At 32.9% G+C, this 16,743-nt stretch overlaps 1 protein-coding gene across 9 annotated transcripts in view; it reads right to left on the reverse strand.

Annotated features, from left to right (window-relative positions):
* The window catches only part of CSPP1 (centrosome and spindle pole associated protein 1), a 204,042-nt gene that overhangs the window by 55,125 nt on the left and 132,174 nt on the right, over nt 1-16,743 (reverse strand). For all 9 annotated transcript variants that reach the window (XM_082363393.1, XM_082363390.1, XM_082363395.1 and 6 more), the window contains 2 exons: nt 14,591-14,712; nt 14,154-14,232 (listed from right to left, as the gene is read on the reverse strand). In XM_082363393.1, the coding sequence (XP_082219519.1) occupies nt 14,154-14,232; nt 14,591-14,712 (201 nt within the window). The remainder of the gene's footprint in view (nt 1-14,153; nt 14,233-14,590; nt 14,713-16,743) is intronic.

Raw genomic sequence — 16,743 nt, forward strand, 5'->3', positions numbered from 1 at the left:
TTTAAAATTTTAAAAAACTTACAAGGAATCAAAAAAAATTTTTTAACATATTACAGTAATATAAACCTCAAGGAATAAAGTACTATTTGTTTACAATACATGTTAAAATACAGGAATATAGCCACTTCGAAGAAAACAATATATTTAAAATATCTTTATTATAAAAGATAAACTCAAATATTATTTTTAAAATAAAACTATACTAATAAAAAAGAGACTACAAAAGGCTCCTATCTCCGAAAACAACATCATCACCTTTTTTTTTTTTGATGGCAGAAATAAAATGTGTGCTTTATTGTTTGGGGGATTTTCTAAAATTTATTTTTTATTTTTTATACAATTTTAAAGGTTACTTTCCATTTAGTTATTACAAAATATTGGCTATATTCCCCATGTTGTACAATATATCCTTGAGCTTATCTTACACCCAAAAGTTTGTCCCTCCCCATTGGTAACCACTGGTTTGCTCTCTGTATCTGTGAGTCTTCTTCTTTTTTGTTATATTCACTAGTTTGTTGTATTTTTTAGATTCCACATACAAATGATATCATACAGTATTTGTCTTTCTCTGACTTATTTCACTTAGCATAATGCCCTCCAAGTTCATCCATGTTGCTGCAAATGGCAGAATTTTGTTCTTTTTTTACGGCTGAGTAGTATTCCATTGTGTATATAAATCTCAACTTCTTTATCCATTCATCTGTTGATGGACATTTAGGTTGCTTCCATATCTTGGCAACTGTAAGTAATGCTGCTATGAACAATTGGGTGCATGTATCTTTTCGAATTAGTGTTTTTGTTTTTTTCAGATATATACCCAGGAGTGGAATTGCTGAATAATACAGTAGTTCTATTTTTAGTTTTTTGAGAAACCTCCATATTGTTTTCCACAGTGGCTGCACCAATTTACATTCCTACCAACAATGTACGAGGGTTCCCTTTTCTCCACAGCCTCACCAACATTTGTTAGTTGTGTTCTTTTTGATGACCATCCTGACAGGATTGAGGTGATATCTCATTTTGGCTTTAATTTGCATTTCTCTGATGCTTAGCGATGTTAAGCATCTTTTCATTTGCCTGTTGGCCCTGTGCACATCCTGTTTGGAGAAATGTCTATTCAGGTCTTCTGCCCATTTTTTAATCGGGTTGTTTGTTTTTTTGATGTTGAGTTGTATGAACTGTTTATATATTTTGGATATTAACTCCTTATCGGTCACATCATTTGCAAATATTTTCTCCCATTCAGTAGCCTGTCTTTTCCTTTTGTCGATGGTTTCCTTTGCTGTGCAAAAGCTTTTAAGTTTAATTAAGTTCCATTTATTTATTTTTTGCTTTAATTTCCTTTGCTTTAGGAAATGGATCAAAAAATTGTTGCTACAATTTATGTCAAAGAGTGTTCTATGTTTTCTTTGAGGAGTTTTATGGTTTCTGGTCTTACATTTAGGTCTTTAATCTACTGTGAGTTTATTTTTGTATATGGTGTTAGAGGACATTCTAGTATACGCCTAGGAGTGGAACTGCAGTGTTGTATGGTAAGTAGACATTTAACATTTTAAGAAATTACCATTTCCTGCAACTGCTTTTTATATACTAATTTTGTGTTCAGCAATTCTGCTAACACTCCTATTAATTCTGTATTTTATCTGTACATTCTTTTGCAAATAATATCAGTTTTCTCTCTTCTTTTCTAATCCTTGTACCTATCTTCCTTCCTTTTTTTCTTATTTTTGACCTTGCTACAATTATTGACCCCTAAAAGTAATGACAATAATTATACCAGTCATTATTATCAATCTCAAAAAGAATATTTTAAACATTTCACCATTAAGTAAAATATATGATGTAGGTTTTTCATGTTTATACTTTCTCAGTGTAAGCAGGTCTCCCTCTAATATACTGACATACTGAATTTTATTAATGCTTTCTCTGTATCTGTTGAGATAACCATATAGCTTTTTTCTTTGTTCTCTTAATATGATGTATTACAGTAATTGATTTTACCATAATGTTGATATCTAACACCAATTAGCATTTAGTATATATCAGACACGGTTCTAGATGCTTTACATATTTTAATTCATTCAATCCTCAGAATAACCCTATGAGTTGATACCATTATTATCCCAATTAACAAACAAGAAATAAAACTTAAGAAACTTGCCTTAAGCTGATTAGTAAAACCTGGATTCAAACCAAGGCACTCTGCCTGCAAAGCCTACACTCTTAGTTGATATGAAATACTAAGTTTATTCATCCTACTTTCCAGAATAATTGCAATTTGGGATGAAATATCCTTTTCTACATTATGAGGTTCAATTTTAGGATTCTTCTATCTGTGAGTGAAACTAGCCTATAACTTCCTGTTCTCATATTGGCCTTGTCAGGTTTGAGTATCAGGAGTATCATAGTCTCAGTAGCAGTGTGAATTTGATACTCTGTATTAGTTTGTGTAAGATTAATTTTTTTCCTTGAATGTCTGGTGTAATTCACCAGTCCATCTAGATGCAGAGTTTATTTTGTGGGATGATTTGAAACTTGTGACCCCTAAATTTTTAAACAGTTTTGATATTATCCATGTTTTTTATTACTTCTTATCAGTTTTATTAAGTTAAAAATTTTTTTTTAATTTTTATTTATTTATTTATTTATTTTTGGCTGTGTTGGGTCTTCGTTTCTGTGCGAGGGCTTTCTCCAGTTGCGGCGAGCGGGGGCCATTCTTCAGCGCGGTGCACGGGCCGTTCACTATCGCGGTCTCCCGTTGCGGAGCACAGGTTCCAGATGTGCAGGCTCAGCAGCTGTGGCTCACGGGCCCAGTCGCTCTGCGGCATGTGGGATCTTCCCAGACCAGGGCTCAAACCCGCATCCCCCACATTGGCAGGCAGACTCCCAACCACTGCGCCACCAGGGAAGCCCAAGTTAAATTTTAATAGGAATTTTTCTTCACTTAAATTTCCAAATTCACTGTCATAAACTTGTTCATAATATATTTTTATTGTCTTTTTAAGGTTAACTACAACTAAAGTGACAATTTTTTTTATTCCTAATATTTCTTATTTATACCTTTCACTTTTGTTTTTTTTTTTTCCTTGACCAACATCAGTAGAGAATTATCTATTTTAATAGTCTTTTCAAAGAACTAACTTTAGACTCTGTTGATCCTCAGTATTATATATTTCTATTTCATTTATTTCTCTTCTTTATTATTTCTTTCCTTGCTTCTTTGGGTTTACTTTGCTATTCTCTCACTTTTTAGATGCCTGATAATTATTTTAATTTTCACCCTTTTTACATATTTTCTAATTTGTTCCCTGTTTTCTAATTTCCAATATATCGAGGGTTTGTTATTTTAAAAATTGATTTCCACTTTAAATGGTCCATAGGATATGAGTCTACCAAAATTTACTGAGACTTCCTTTAAGGACTAGGATGTGGTAAGTTTTATAAATACTCTTGTGAGATTAGTAAAAATAGACATTCTCAAGTTTGAGGTGGATTTCTATACATTTCCACTAAAACAAGCTTGTTAATTATGTTAAGTAAATTATTCTCTAACTTTATTATTTTCTGCTTTATCTAACACTTATAAAAAGAAGTAATAAAGTCTCACATTAGGATTCTATATTTGTCAACTTTTACCTGCAGTTCTTTAAATTTTTGCTTTATGAATTTTGAGATGATGTTTTCAGGTGCATAAAAATTTCTGTCACATTATCCTGCTAAAATGAACCTCTATTCTTTATAAATGGATCCTCTTTGTCTCAAACAAATCTTTATGACTGAAAAATCCATTTCATCTAATGTTACTATAGCTAAACAAATTTTAGTATAATTCATATTCTCCTAGTATATCTGTACCCTTTAACTTTCAACTTTTCTATACCACTTGCTCAAGTATATCTTATAAGTAACATGTACCTGGATTTTGCTTTTGCAACTAGTATGACAAGCTTTCTCTCTGACCTAGATACTTTACCATTTACTAACATCAAATTTAATTTTGCCATTTAATTTGGACTTACAATCAGATTAAATAGGCTCCTTAAACCTTTCAATGTTTTTTTGTTCTCTCTTTTTTTTGCCTCCTTTTGGATTTTTTTTTTCCTCTAGCACATTAGTAAGTTGCACCTTTTGTCCATATATTTTTAGCGGTTATCCTAGAAATATAACACCCATACATAACTTATCAAAGACTAAAGCTATTCAAAATCTTTACCATGTTCACAAATGATACAAAGATTTTTAAACACATTAACTCCATCTAACCCCATCCAAATTACATGCTATTCCTATTAATTATTCTTAATTTTACTTACTTTTAAACCCATTATAATTTTACCATATATAATATTTATTTAATTCCATCTACGTATTTACCACATTTTTTTCTTTCTACTGTTTCATGTAACGCAGACCTCCCCTATGTGACCTTCCTTCTGCATTTAGAATTGTACTTACTAAGGGTCTGCTAGTGGCAAATTCAGCTGTTTCTCTTAAAATATTTTTATTTCAATCTCATTCATTTTATTTCAATCTCATTCATGAAAAATAACTTTGCTGAGTATAAAATCATCTCAACAAATTGACAGTATCTATAGTTATCTTCTGAATTCCTTCCTAGAGTTCATTTGAAAGTAATGTCTTCTCTTTCTGGCTGATTTTAAGTTCCTCTGTATTTCATTTATGTTCTAAAGTTTTACTGTGACTGTCTTGGTATGGAATTCTTTTATTTCTCCTGTTTGAGAGGTATTAGGCTTCTAGAATCTATGGATTAGGACCTTTAATCAATTGTAGAAAATTTTAAGATATCATCTCTTCAAATACTTCTTCCATCTCATTCTCTCTCTTTTTCTAGAATTCCAATTAGTTACACTTAAACCTTTATAGTGCCATAATTTTTACTCCCTTTTTCATATTTTCCATGTCTTTTTCTCCCTGTTCTGGCTGAATTTCTTCAGCTCTACTAGTTCAGAGGTTCTCAAACTTTAGTGTACATTAGAATCACCAGGAAAGCTTATTGAACACAAGTTGTTGGGCCCCAGCATAGAGTTTCTGATTCATAGGTAGGATGGGGCTTGAGAGTTTGCATTTCCAACATGTTCCCATAATGCTGCTACTCTGGGGACCACATTTGAAAACCACTGTTCCAACTTATTAATTCTCACTTTGGGTATGTCAAATCTGCTATTAAGGCCCATCCATTGAGTTACTACTCTCAATTATTTAAAATTCTTACTAAAATATCTAGTTAATTCTATTTCAAATCTGCTATTAAGGCCCATCCATTGAGTTACTACTCTCAATTATTTAAAATTTTTACTAAAATATCTAGTTAATTCTATTTCAAATCTGTTGGTCATTCTTCATAGTTTCTTATGCCCTGGTACAAACATGATCAATATGACCATTTTATATTTTGCCTAACAATTCCTAATGTGAGGTCTCTGTCATTCTTTTATTGCAAGCCTATTCCCACTTATGGTTTATATCCTTGTAAATTTTGTGATTTCTGAATATGAACTTCACATTTTCCATGGAAAAGTATTGAAAGTCCCTAATCTTCACTTTCTATTTTACCAACTGCTTTGGGAATTTCCCTTTTTGTTACTCAGACACTGGTAGCTTCATTAATAATCTCTGTACTTTTTACCCTCCTCCATTAAACAAATTTGTATCATCCTCCTATAATTCTGTCTCTCATCAATTTTCCAATCATTTTTGCTTAAAGAGTGATATTGCTTCCACATTTCAAGAAATATATTTCTGAAAGAGTACACAAAGAAAGCACATAAAACAAAGAGCAAAGATAACCAGCATTCAAAACTAAAAATAAAGAAATGGAAAAAATACGTAAACTTATACACACTTTTCCCTTTTTTTCACTGAGTCATCATAGATTTTATTGATGGTATACGACTAATAAAATCCCTAAAACCTTGCCCTGTTTACGGAGGCATGGGATGGGAATTGTGTCAAAGGTAAGAGGTTCTAAGTGTTGGGTAAAGTAGGAGCAATGATTCCCTAGCAACTGAAGGCTCCTCCCACCCTTCCTTTTTCTCATTTTTCCCTGGTGATCCAGGGCTCGTACTTCTTAGAAATTATACATATGAAGCTCATCAAACTCAAAGCAAAAAGACTCAGAGATCCACATCTATACACATCATAGTCAACGTACCCAAAGACAAAGAAAGAATCTCAAAAGCAGCAAGAAAATAACTCATCACATACAAGGGATCTTCAATAAGATTAACAGCTCATCAGAAACCATGAAGGCCAGCAGGCAATGAAATGACATATTCAAAGTGCTAATAGAAAAAAAAAAGTCAACCAAGAATTTTATACCCAGGAAAACTATGCCTCAAAAATAAAAGTGAAATTAGAACATTATTAAATAAAACTCAGAGAAGTCATCACTAACAGACCTGTCTTATACGAAATACTGAATGGAGCACTTCAGATTGAAATAAAGAACACTCGACAGTAACTGGAGTAAACACAAAGAAATAAAGAACACCAGTAACAATAACCACATAGGTAAAGATGAAAGATAATACAAATATGGGACTTCCCTGGTGGTGCAGTGGTTAAGAATCTGCCTACCAATACAGGGGACATGGGTTCGAGCCCTGGTCCAGGAAGATCCCACATGCCGCGGAGCAACTAAGCCCATGTGCCACAACTACTGAGCCCGTGCTCTAGAGCCCACGAGCCACAACTACTGAGCCCATGTGCCACAACTACTGAAGCCTGCATGCTTAGAGCCTGTGTTCCGCAACAAGAGAAGCCACTGCAATGAGACGCTCGTGCACCACAATGAAGAGTAGCCCTCCCTCGCCGCAACTAGAGAAAGTCCGCACACAGCAACGAAGATCCAATGCAGCCAAAAATAAATAATAAATAAATAAATTTTTAAAAATAAATTTTTTAAAAAAGATATTACGAATATGTTTTTATTTGTAACTGTATTCTTCTCTATCTGATTTAAAAGACAACTACATAAAGCAAGGAAGGAAGGGTTATAAAATTGTGTTGAAGAGCTTAAGTGTATAAAGATACACTTTGACAACAATGGCATCAAGAAGAAGGAAAGGGAGGGAGGGTGGGAGGGAGATGCAAGAGGGAGGGGATATGGGGATATATGTACATGTATAGCTGATTCACTTCATTATAAAGCAGAAACTAACACACCATTGTAAAGCAATTATACTCCAATAAAGATGTGAAAAAAAAAAAAGATAAGGCTTGGAATGGAGTAGAATGAGCCAATTTAAAAAAAAAAAAAAAAGAAGGAAAGGAATGGCATTATATTAAAGAAAATTTTTTGTATACTATTGAAATTAAATTGGTGTTAATATGAACTCAGTTCTTTTAAATTAAAATATTAATTTCAATCTGCAAGGAAACCACAAAGAACATAACACAAAAATTACACTAAAAGAAGCAAGAGAAGTAAAATGGAATGCTATATTTAACATCAAAGAAAAGGAATTAATGGAGGACCAGAGAAACAAAAAAGACATAAAATATATTTTTAAAAGATACATATATAGCAAAATGGCTGACAGAGATCCTACCTTAACAGGAATTACATTAAATGTAAATACAGGCAAAAGCTAGCAGAATTGAAGGGGGTGGGAGGTAGGATGCAAAAGTATGCTGTCTACATAGAGACACACTTTAGATTCAAAGAATACACTGAGGTTAAAACACAGAAAATTATATATCATGCAAACAGCAACTAAAAAGAACAAGAGTAGCAGTACTGTTAACAGACAAAATATATTTTAAGTCAAAAATTGTTACTAGAGACAAAGAAAGGATCTTTTATACCGATAAAGGGGTCAACTGATCAGTAAGACATAACAATTATAACCATATATGTACATAACTACAGACTCAAAACACAGGAAACAAAAACTGACAGAACTGAAGACAGAAATAAATAAATCAAAAATAATAACTGGAGACTTCAATACACTACTTCTAATAATAGAACAACTGCACAGAAGCTCAACAAGGAAACAGAAAATAAAAAACACTATAAACCAACTAGATCTAAGTCACATTGATAGAACTATCCAGCCCAAAACAGGATAACGCACATTCTTCTCAAGCGCATATGAAACATTCTCCAGCACAGACCACAGGTTAGGTCATGAAATAAGCCTCAATAAATTTAAAAGGATTGAAATAATACAAAATATGTTCTCTAACCACAATGGAATTATATTAAAAATGAGTAACAAAAGGAAATTTGGGAAATTCACAATTGTGTGGAAATTAAACAACATACTCCAAACTAACCAATGGATCAATGAACAAATCAAATGAGAAACTGAAAAATACTTTGAGATGAATAAAAATGAAAACACAATGTATAAAATTTAAGGAATGAAGCTAAAACAGTAATAAGAGGAAAATTTATAGTTGTACTGTGTATATATTAAAAAAGAAGACACTATATTAATAACCTAAACTTCCACCTTCAAAAACTAGAAAATATAAGAGCAAACTGAACCTAAAGTAAACAGAAAGAAGGAAATAAAAAGATTAGAGGAGAAATAAATGAAATGGAGACCAGAAGCACAACAGAGAAAATCAACTAAACCAATAGCTGATTCTTTGACAAGATCAACAAGATTGACAAATGTTTAGCCAGAATGAAAATAAGAAGACTAAAATTATTGAAATAAAAAAATAAAAGAAACATCACTACTGACCTTATTAAAATGAAAAAGATTGTAAGGGAATACTATGAAGAACTGTATGCCAACACATTAGATTATCTTGATGAAATGGGCAAATTCTAGAAAGACACAAACTACCAAAACTGACGCAAGAACAATATTTTAAATATGAATTAACCAATGACAAGGAAAAAGATTAAATTAGTAATCAAAAAATTACCCATAAAGAAAAGATGAAGATCAACTGGCTTCCTGGTGAATTCTACCACACTGAAAAAAGAATTAGCAACAATCCTTCACACACTATCCAAAGTAATAGAAAATGGAAGAACGCATCCAACTAATTCTATTAGGCTAGTGTCATCCTGATACCAAAATCAAACAGACATAAAAAGAAAACAAAAACCAAAGACCAGTAACACTCATGAATATAGAGATAAAAATCCTCAACAAAAAATTAGTAAAGTGAAAAATCTAGCAAGATATGTAAAGGATTATACTCCATGACCATGTGAGATTTATCACAGGAATGCAAGGTTGATTTAATATATCTGAAACCAATAAATATACTACACCACATTAACAGAATAAAGAACAAAAACCACAGGATCATCTCAATAGATGCAGAAAAAGCATTTCACAAAATTCAACTTCCAAGTTAGTAATATGTTGAAAGAATACGCTAAATACCCCTTCTTGATAAAAATAATCAACAAAGAATACAAAGGAACTTCCTCAAGCTAATAAAAGCAATTATGAAAAACCTGCAACTAACATCATACTTAATGGTTAAAGACTGAATGCCTTCCACCTAAGATCAGAATAAGATAAAAATGCCCACTCTCATAATATCTATTCAACATTGTACTGGCAGCTCTAGTCAGGGCAATTAAGCAAGAAAAAGAAATAAAAAGCATTAGATTAGAAAGGAAGAAGTAACCTCTATTAACTGATGTCATAATCATATATACAGAGGACTTCCCTGGTGGCGCAGTGGTTAAGAATCCGCCTGCCAGTGCAGGGCACACGAGTTCGAGCCCTGGTCTGGGAAGATCCCACATGCCGTGGAGCAACTAAGCCCAGGTGCCACAACTACTGAGCCTGTGCTCTAAAGCCCACGACCCACAACTACTGAAGCTTGTGAGCCTGGAGCCCGTGTTCCACAACAAGAGAAGACACCGCAATGAGAAACCCATGCACTGCAACAAAGAGTAGCCCCTGCTCACCACAACTAGAGAAAGCCCACGCGCAGCAATGAAAACCCAACACAGCCAAAAATAAATAAATAAATAAATTTATTTTTAAAAAATCATATATACAGAAAAATGCAAAGAAATGCACTAAAAACAGTAATGATAAAAAGAGTTCAGCAAAACTGCAGGATACAAGATCAATATACAAATTTCTATTGTATTTCTATAAACTAGCAATGAATAATATAAAAATGAAATTAACAACACCATCAAAAAGTATTAAATACTTTAGAATAAATTAAACAAGAGTTAAACAGTCTAAAAACCACAAAATACTGTTGAAAGAAATTTTTAAACCCCAAATAAATTAAGACATCCATGTTCATGGACTGGAGATTTAATATAGTTAAGATGTAAGACTAAATCACAAAGAAATAGAAAATCTGAATAAACCTATAACTAATAAGGAGATTGAATCCCTAGTCAAAAATCTCCTGAGAGAGTAAAGACCTGGACCTAATGGCTTCAATGATGAATTCTACCAAACATTTAAGGAAGAACACTAGTCCTTCTCGTATTTTTCCAAAAACGTGAAGAGGAGGAAACACATCCTAACTCATTCTAGGAGGCCAGCATATCCCTGATTTCAAAACAAGACAAAAACATTACAAGAAAAGAAAACTATAGACCAATATCCCTTATGACCACAGATGAAAAAATCCCCAACAAAATACTAGCAAGCCAAACATATCAGCATATTAAAAGGATTAAATACCATGGCCAAATGGGATTTATTCCTGGGATATAATGATGGTTCAACATATAAAAATTGGTCAGTATAATAGACAATATTAACAGAATGACAGGGGAAAAAAAAACAAACGACCATCTCAATTGATAAAGAAAAAGCATTTAACAGAATTTAACAACAACCTTTCATGATAAACACACTCAACAAACTAGAATTAGAAGGAAACCACCTCAACATAATAAATACCACATATGAAAAATCCAAAGTGAACATCAGACTCAATGGTGAAAGACTAAAAGCTTTTCCTCTAAGATCAGGAACAAGGCAAAGGTGCCTGCTTTCACCCTTTCTATTCAACATAGTACTGGAACTATTAGGCAAGAAAAAAATTTTTAAATCAGCCAAATTGGGCTTCCCTAGTGGTGCAGTGATTAAGAATCCGCCTGCCAATGCAGGGGACACTGGTTCAAGCCCTGGTCCGGGAAGATCCCACATGCTGTGGAGCAGCTAAGCCCGTGCACCACAGCTACTGAGCCTGCCCTCTAGAGCCCAAGAGCCACAACTACTGAAGTCCACGTGCCTAGAGCCTGTGCTCCGCAACAAGAGAAGTGACCACAATGAGAAGCCCGCACACCGCAATGAAGAGCAGACCCCGCTCACTGCAACTAGAGGAAGCCCACGTGCGGCAACGAAGACCCAATACAGCCAAAAATAAATAAATAAAATAAATTTATATTTTAAAAAAAGCAGCCGAATTGGAAAGGAAGAGGTAAAATTATCTCTGTTTGCAGATGGTATGATATTATATGCAGAAAACCCTAACAATTCCACACACACACACACACACACACAAAACTGTTAGCAAAATGAATTCAGCAAAGTACCAGAATACAAAGTCAACACAAAAAAATCAGTTGAATGTCTATACACAAACAATAAACAATCTGAAAAGGAAATTACAAAAACAGTTCTATTTATAATAGCATCAAAAAAACCCAGACTACTCAGGATTTAACTTAACCAAAGCGGTGAATGACTTGTACAGTGAAAATTACAAAACATTGCTGAAAGAAATTAAAGACAAACAAATGGAAACACATCTCCTGTTCATGGAATGGAAAACTTAATACTGTTAAAATGTCAAAACTACCCAAAGTGATCTAGAGATTCAATGCAAGCCCTATTAAAATCCCAGTGACCTTTTTTGCAGAAATAGAAAAACGCTTCCCCATATTTATATGGAATCTCAAGGGACCTCAAATAGCTAAAACAATTTTGAAAAAGAACAAGCTAAAGGACTCCCACTTCTTGATTTCAAAACTTACTACAGAGCTGCAGTAATCAAAACAGCATGGCACTGGCATATAGACAGACACATAGACCAACTGCATAGAACAGAAAACCCAGAAATAAATTCACACATATAAAGTCAAATGATTTTTGACAAGGGTGCCAAGACCATACAATGGGGAAAGGACAGTCTTTTCAACAAATGGTGGTGCTGGGAAAATGATATCCACATGCAAAGAATGAAGTTGGACCCTTATTTAACACTGTACACAAAAGGTAACTCAAAATCACAATCCTCAATGTAAAACCTGATAACTATAAAACTCTTAGAAGAAAACACAGGGCAAAAGCTTCACAAAGTTGGATTTGGCAATGATTTCTTATATATGACACTAAACACAGGCAAGGCAACAAAAGAAAAAATAGACAAACTGCACTTCATGAAAATTTAAAATGTGTGTGCATCTATAGTACTGCTATAGTGTCAATGGCGTAAAAAGATAATACACAGAATGGAAGAAAATATTTGCAAATCATATATCTGATAAGGGATTAATATCCAGAGTATATAGAGAACTCTTAAAACATAACAACAAAAAAATAAAGTAACCAATTCAAAAATGAGAGAAGGAATTAAAAGACATTCTCCAAAGACAGACAAATGGCCAAAAAGCAGATGAAAAGATGCTCAACATCAGTAATCATAGAGAAATAAATGCAAATCAAGACCACAATGAGATCCACCTAACCTGCCTTAGGATGGCTACTAGCAAAAAAACAGAGACTACTAAGTGTTGGTGAGAATGTGGAGAAGCTGGAACCCTTGTGCACAGTTGGTGGGAATATAAAATGGTACAGCTGCCGTGGAAAACAGTATAGTGGTTCTTCAAAAAATTAAAAATAGAATTACCATATGATCCAGCAATTCCACTTCTGAGTATATACCTAAAAGAACTGAAAGCAGAGTCTCAAAGAGATAGTTGTATACCCATATTCACAGTTGCCCATTCACAATACCTAAAATGTGGAAGCAGCCCAAGTATTCATTGGTGGATGAATGGATAATCAAAATATGGTATATACATACAATCAAATATTATTCAGCCTTATAAAGGAAATTCTGGGAAGTAAGATCCTGCAAGCTGTGTGGGGAAAAAAAAAAAAGGAAGGAAATTTTGACTTAGGTCACAACATGGATGAACCTCAAGAACATTATGGTAAGTTAAAAAAGCCAGACACAAAAGATAAATATTGTATGATTTCACTTTTATGACGTACCTAAAGTAGTCAAAATCATAGAAACAGAGAGTAGAATATGGGTGCCAGGGGCATAGGGGAGAGGGAATAGTGAATAGGTATAGAGTTTCAGTTTTGCAAGATGAAAAGAGTTCTGGAAATTGATGGTGGTGATGGTTACACAACAATATGAATGTACTTAACATCACTGAACTATACATGAAAAATGCTTAAAAATGATAAATTTTATGTTATGTGTATGTTACCATTACAAAAAATTGAAAAAAAATTAAGATGGTAATATTAAACCAATCTACAGATTCTATATAATCTCCATCAAAATCTCAACTGCCTTTTGGCAGAAACTGAGCAGCTGATCCTAAAATTCACATTGAAATACAAAGGACCTGGTATAACCAAAACAATCTTGGAAAAGAAAAACAAATTTGAAGAACTCATACTTCTCGATTTCCAAACTTCCACAGAGCTACAATTATCAAGTGATACTAACATAAGGATAGACACATAGAACAATGGAATAGAATAGAGAATCCCAAAAAGAGACCCACACAAATATGCCCGTTTCTGACAAAGGTGCAAAAGCAATTCCCAGGAAAAATAATCGTGTCAACAAATGGTGCTGGGAGCCACTGGACACTCATAAAGCAGAAGAAAAAAAAAAAAAAAAAAAGACCTTCAATCGAAATCTAACACCTTATACAAAAGATAATTCAAAATGGATCATGAACTTAAATGTAAAACTATAACTATACACACATGACTTTTCTAATGAAAGAAAGTGAGGTTATTCTTAATTTTTTAAATGCGCTTTCTATGAAACACTGACTTAAAAGCAATGCTTTGAACATACTGGTTATGTAATAATTGGAAATTAAAATAAGTTATATCTGTTCTGAAGAATAAAAGAACGCATTGAATAACACAGGTTCTATGGAAGACAAATTAATCTTGAAACAAATTATTATTTTAACTACTTACACAATAGGCTGTGCTGGCTGGTGGGTGACAGGAGCTGTAACATAAGCTGCAGGCTGTACTCCCATCATTCCTGAACCATCTTAAAAGAAAACCAACACATTTGTTTCAGAGTACCCACTTAATAACACTTTATCCCTAAAGGAAAAGTCACATACTGAAAATGTTTCCTAAGGAAAAAAATCCACATTTCCTTCTGAGTTAGGCGTTAGCAGAGAATAAGGCAAGAAAACAAAAATATTTCTTAAATCTAGATAAAAAGGAAATAACTATGAATTATAACTGAGTTTTAAAATACAGCATTTATTAAATCAATATATATATAATATTGGAATTAAGTAAAGCTGTGCTTTTTCTCATTTATATATTTTTGCTTGCACAAAAACCAATTTTCCTGATTGAACCACTGGAAAATAATGTTTACTCCACAGATAACTTACAGTAAGCAAGACTAGGATCCAACGTATTCCTGGCCCCATAAAAATAGTATGCATCATCGTAAGGAGTTCGATAGTTGGTAGCCAACGGTGGTAGTAGGGGAGGTGGAGGCAGAGCTGCAATGCTGTATCAAAAAGACAATTAGGAAATTCTTCTCATATTCCACTGCAAATTTTTTTTAAATCAAGATATTATTTTCTTACAAAAATCTTACTGAAAATCTAATTGCTGCTTTAGGAAAAGCCACCATCTTGCTTCAATCTCTTATCAAAAATTATAACTCAAAATGCAAAAAATATAAAATTTCAGAATTTAAGGTACAACACTTATTCAATCAATTAACATCTAATTCGCCACTATCTGCCAGTATTGACCAAACATGGTCTCTGTCCCTCAGGAATAATACAAAAATAAACAGCCATTACAGCAGAGTACAGTAAATGAAACAATACAAGTAGACACAGGATGCTACAGGAACATGGAGCAGGAACATTTAAATCACATAGGGAAGAGGAGAAAAGTATAAGGAAGGCTTTCTAGGAAAGGCAATGCTTCAGCCACACTACTAGAGTGAGTTAGTCACAGAGAAGAAAGATACAACATCAAGAAACGGCAAAGAGGTACAAAATGAGATTATAAATGGTTCCATTTGACTGGGAGAAAGATGTATTTTTTTAACTCTAAAAACGTATTGCTCTTTCAAAGGAATTAAACTATAATGTGAAAAAGAAACTACTTAAATATCAACAGTAAATTTCTAAGTTAATTTTCAGCATTTCATAAAGTTAAAACTTCTAAAAACCTCTACATCAGCACTTCATTAATGATTAGGAAGTATCTGTGTATTTCCACCAAGGCAATATTTTCCATTAGTTAAAATGTAAAAGGCAAATTCCTTTAGATGAACAGAAAGAAAAAGGAGGCATCCTAGAGTGTTTTCACTTTTGAGTGTATATATTAGGTTCTCCCTTGTATACTTCAAAATAATTGTGAAGAGCTGAGAAGGCATTAAAGTTCTCTTCAGTCATGAATATTTTTCATATTTACTAATCATTCAACGTGTCTAACCTTACTATCCTCACTCCATAGATAAACAAAGCAGTTGAAAAATTACTATAAAAGGGAACTGTCAATATCATTAAATCTTAAATTTTTATAGAGATTAATACAAAATTTAATCCTCACAACATCCCTATAACTGTAGATTAAAAAACATATATATATACACACACATATATAAATATCTGTTACTATTCTACTTTTTACAAATGAGAAAACTGAAGTTCAATACAAGTGTGGTCTGCCCAAAATCCAGGCAGTGAAGCCAACCATTTTAATCCCTAAATCAATGCTAAAATCATCATACCATGCTTTGTAATTCCAATCCCACCTAGTCCCTTTGAGTCAGGAAGCCATTAGATGAAACAAACAAAACACCTGATAAATACAGTAAACATGGTCCTACAATTTGTTACCAGTAAATAAAAGATAATACCAAGTCCTAAAGGAACGTATAGCCCAGAAAATATCAATGTTAAAAAGGAAAAGCATCTGATTAAATGCAATCCTACAATATCAATGTTAAAAAGGAAAAACACCTGATTAAATGCAATCCTACAATTAATACATTAATAGTAAGCAAAAATAAGAGAAAATCCTACTAAGAGAAGAAAGTATTGACCAGAAAATATCAATGTTAACAGGATTTTCTTTATGTTTAGTCCAGTATAGCACAATGCTTTTTACCTACGGAAATCAAATCTTTACCCTAATACCTAAATAGAGATTTTATAATCTCAACACTTTATTTCAGGTATTTGAGTTGCATAGCCTGTAAGTAATCACAGAGAAAGAGTTGAAGGAAACAGAAACTAAAATAAAGTAATATATATAAAACAGTCACATTAGAAACTTTTTCTGCATTAACTGAAGTATTCAATGTTTGCCAAGTGGAAATTACAAAATTGAAAATGGCTAGGTTTTATATGTTAAACAGATATTCCAAAATACGACCTAAAACTAAATAATAAATATACTTAGTTATGCATTTTAAAAATACTGAAGCATCTTTAAACAGCAAAAGAATGTTATAAGGATTTCCCTTGTTTTTATAATAACAGAGAAAAGATCAACAATGAAAATGAATTTCAATAGA

The sequence above is a fragment of the Balaenoptera borealis genome, assembly GCF_965194805.1.
Source record: "Balaenoptera borealis genome assembly, chromosome: 17".
NCBI lineage: Eukaryota > Metazoa > Chordata > Mammalia > Artiodactyla > Balaenopteridae > Balaenoptera > Balaenoptera borealis.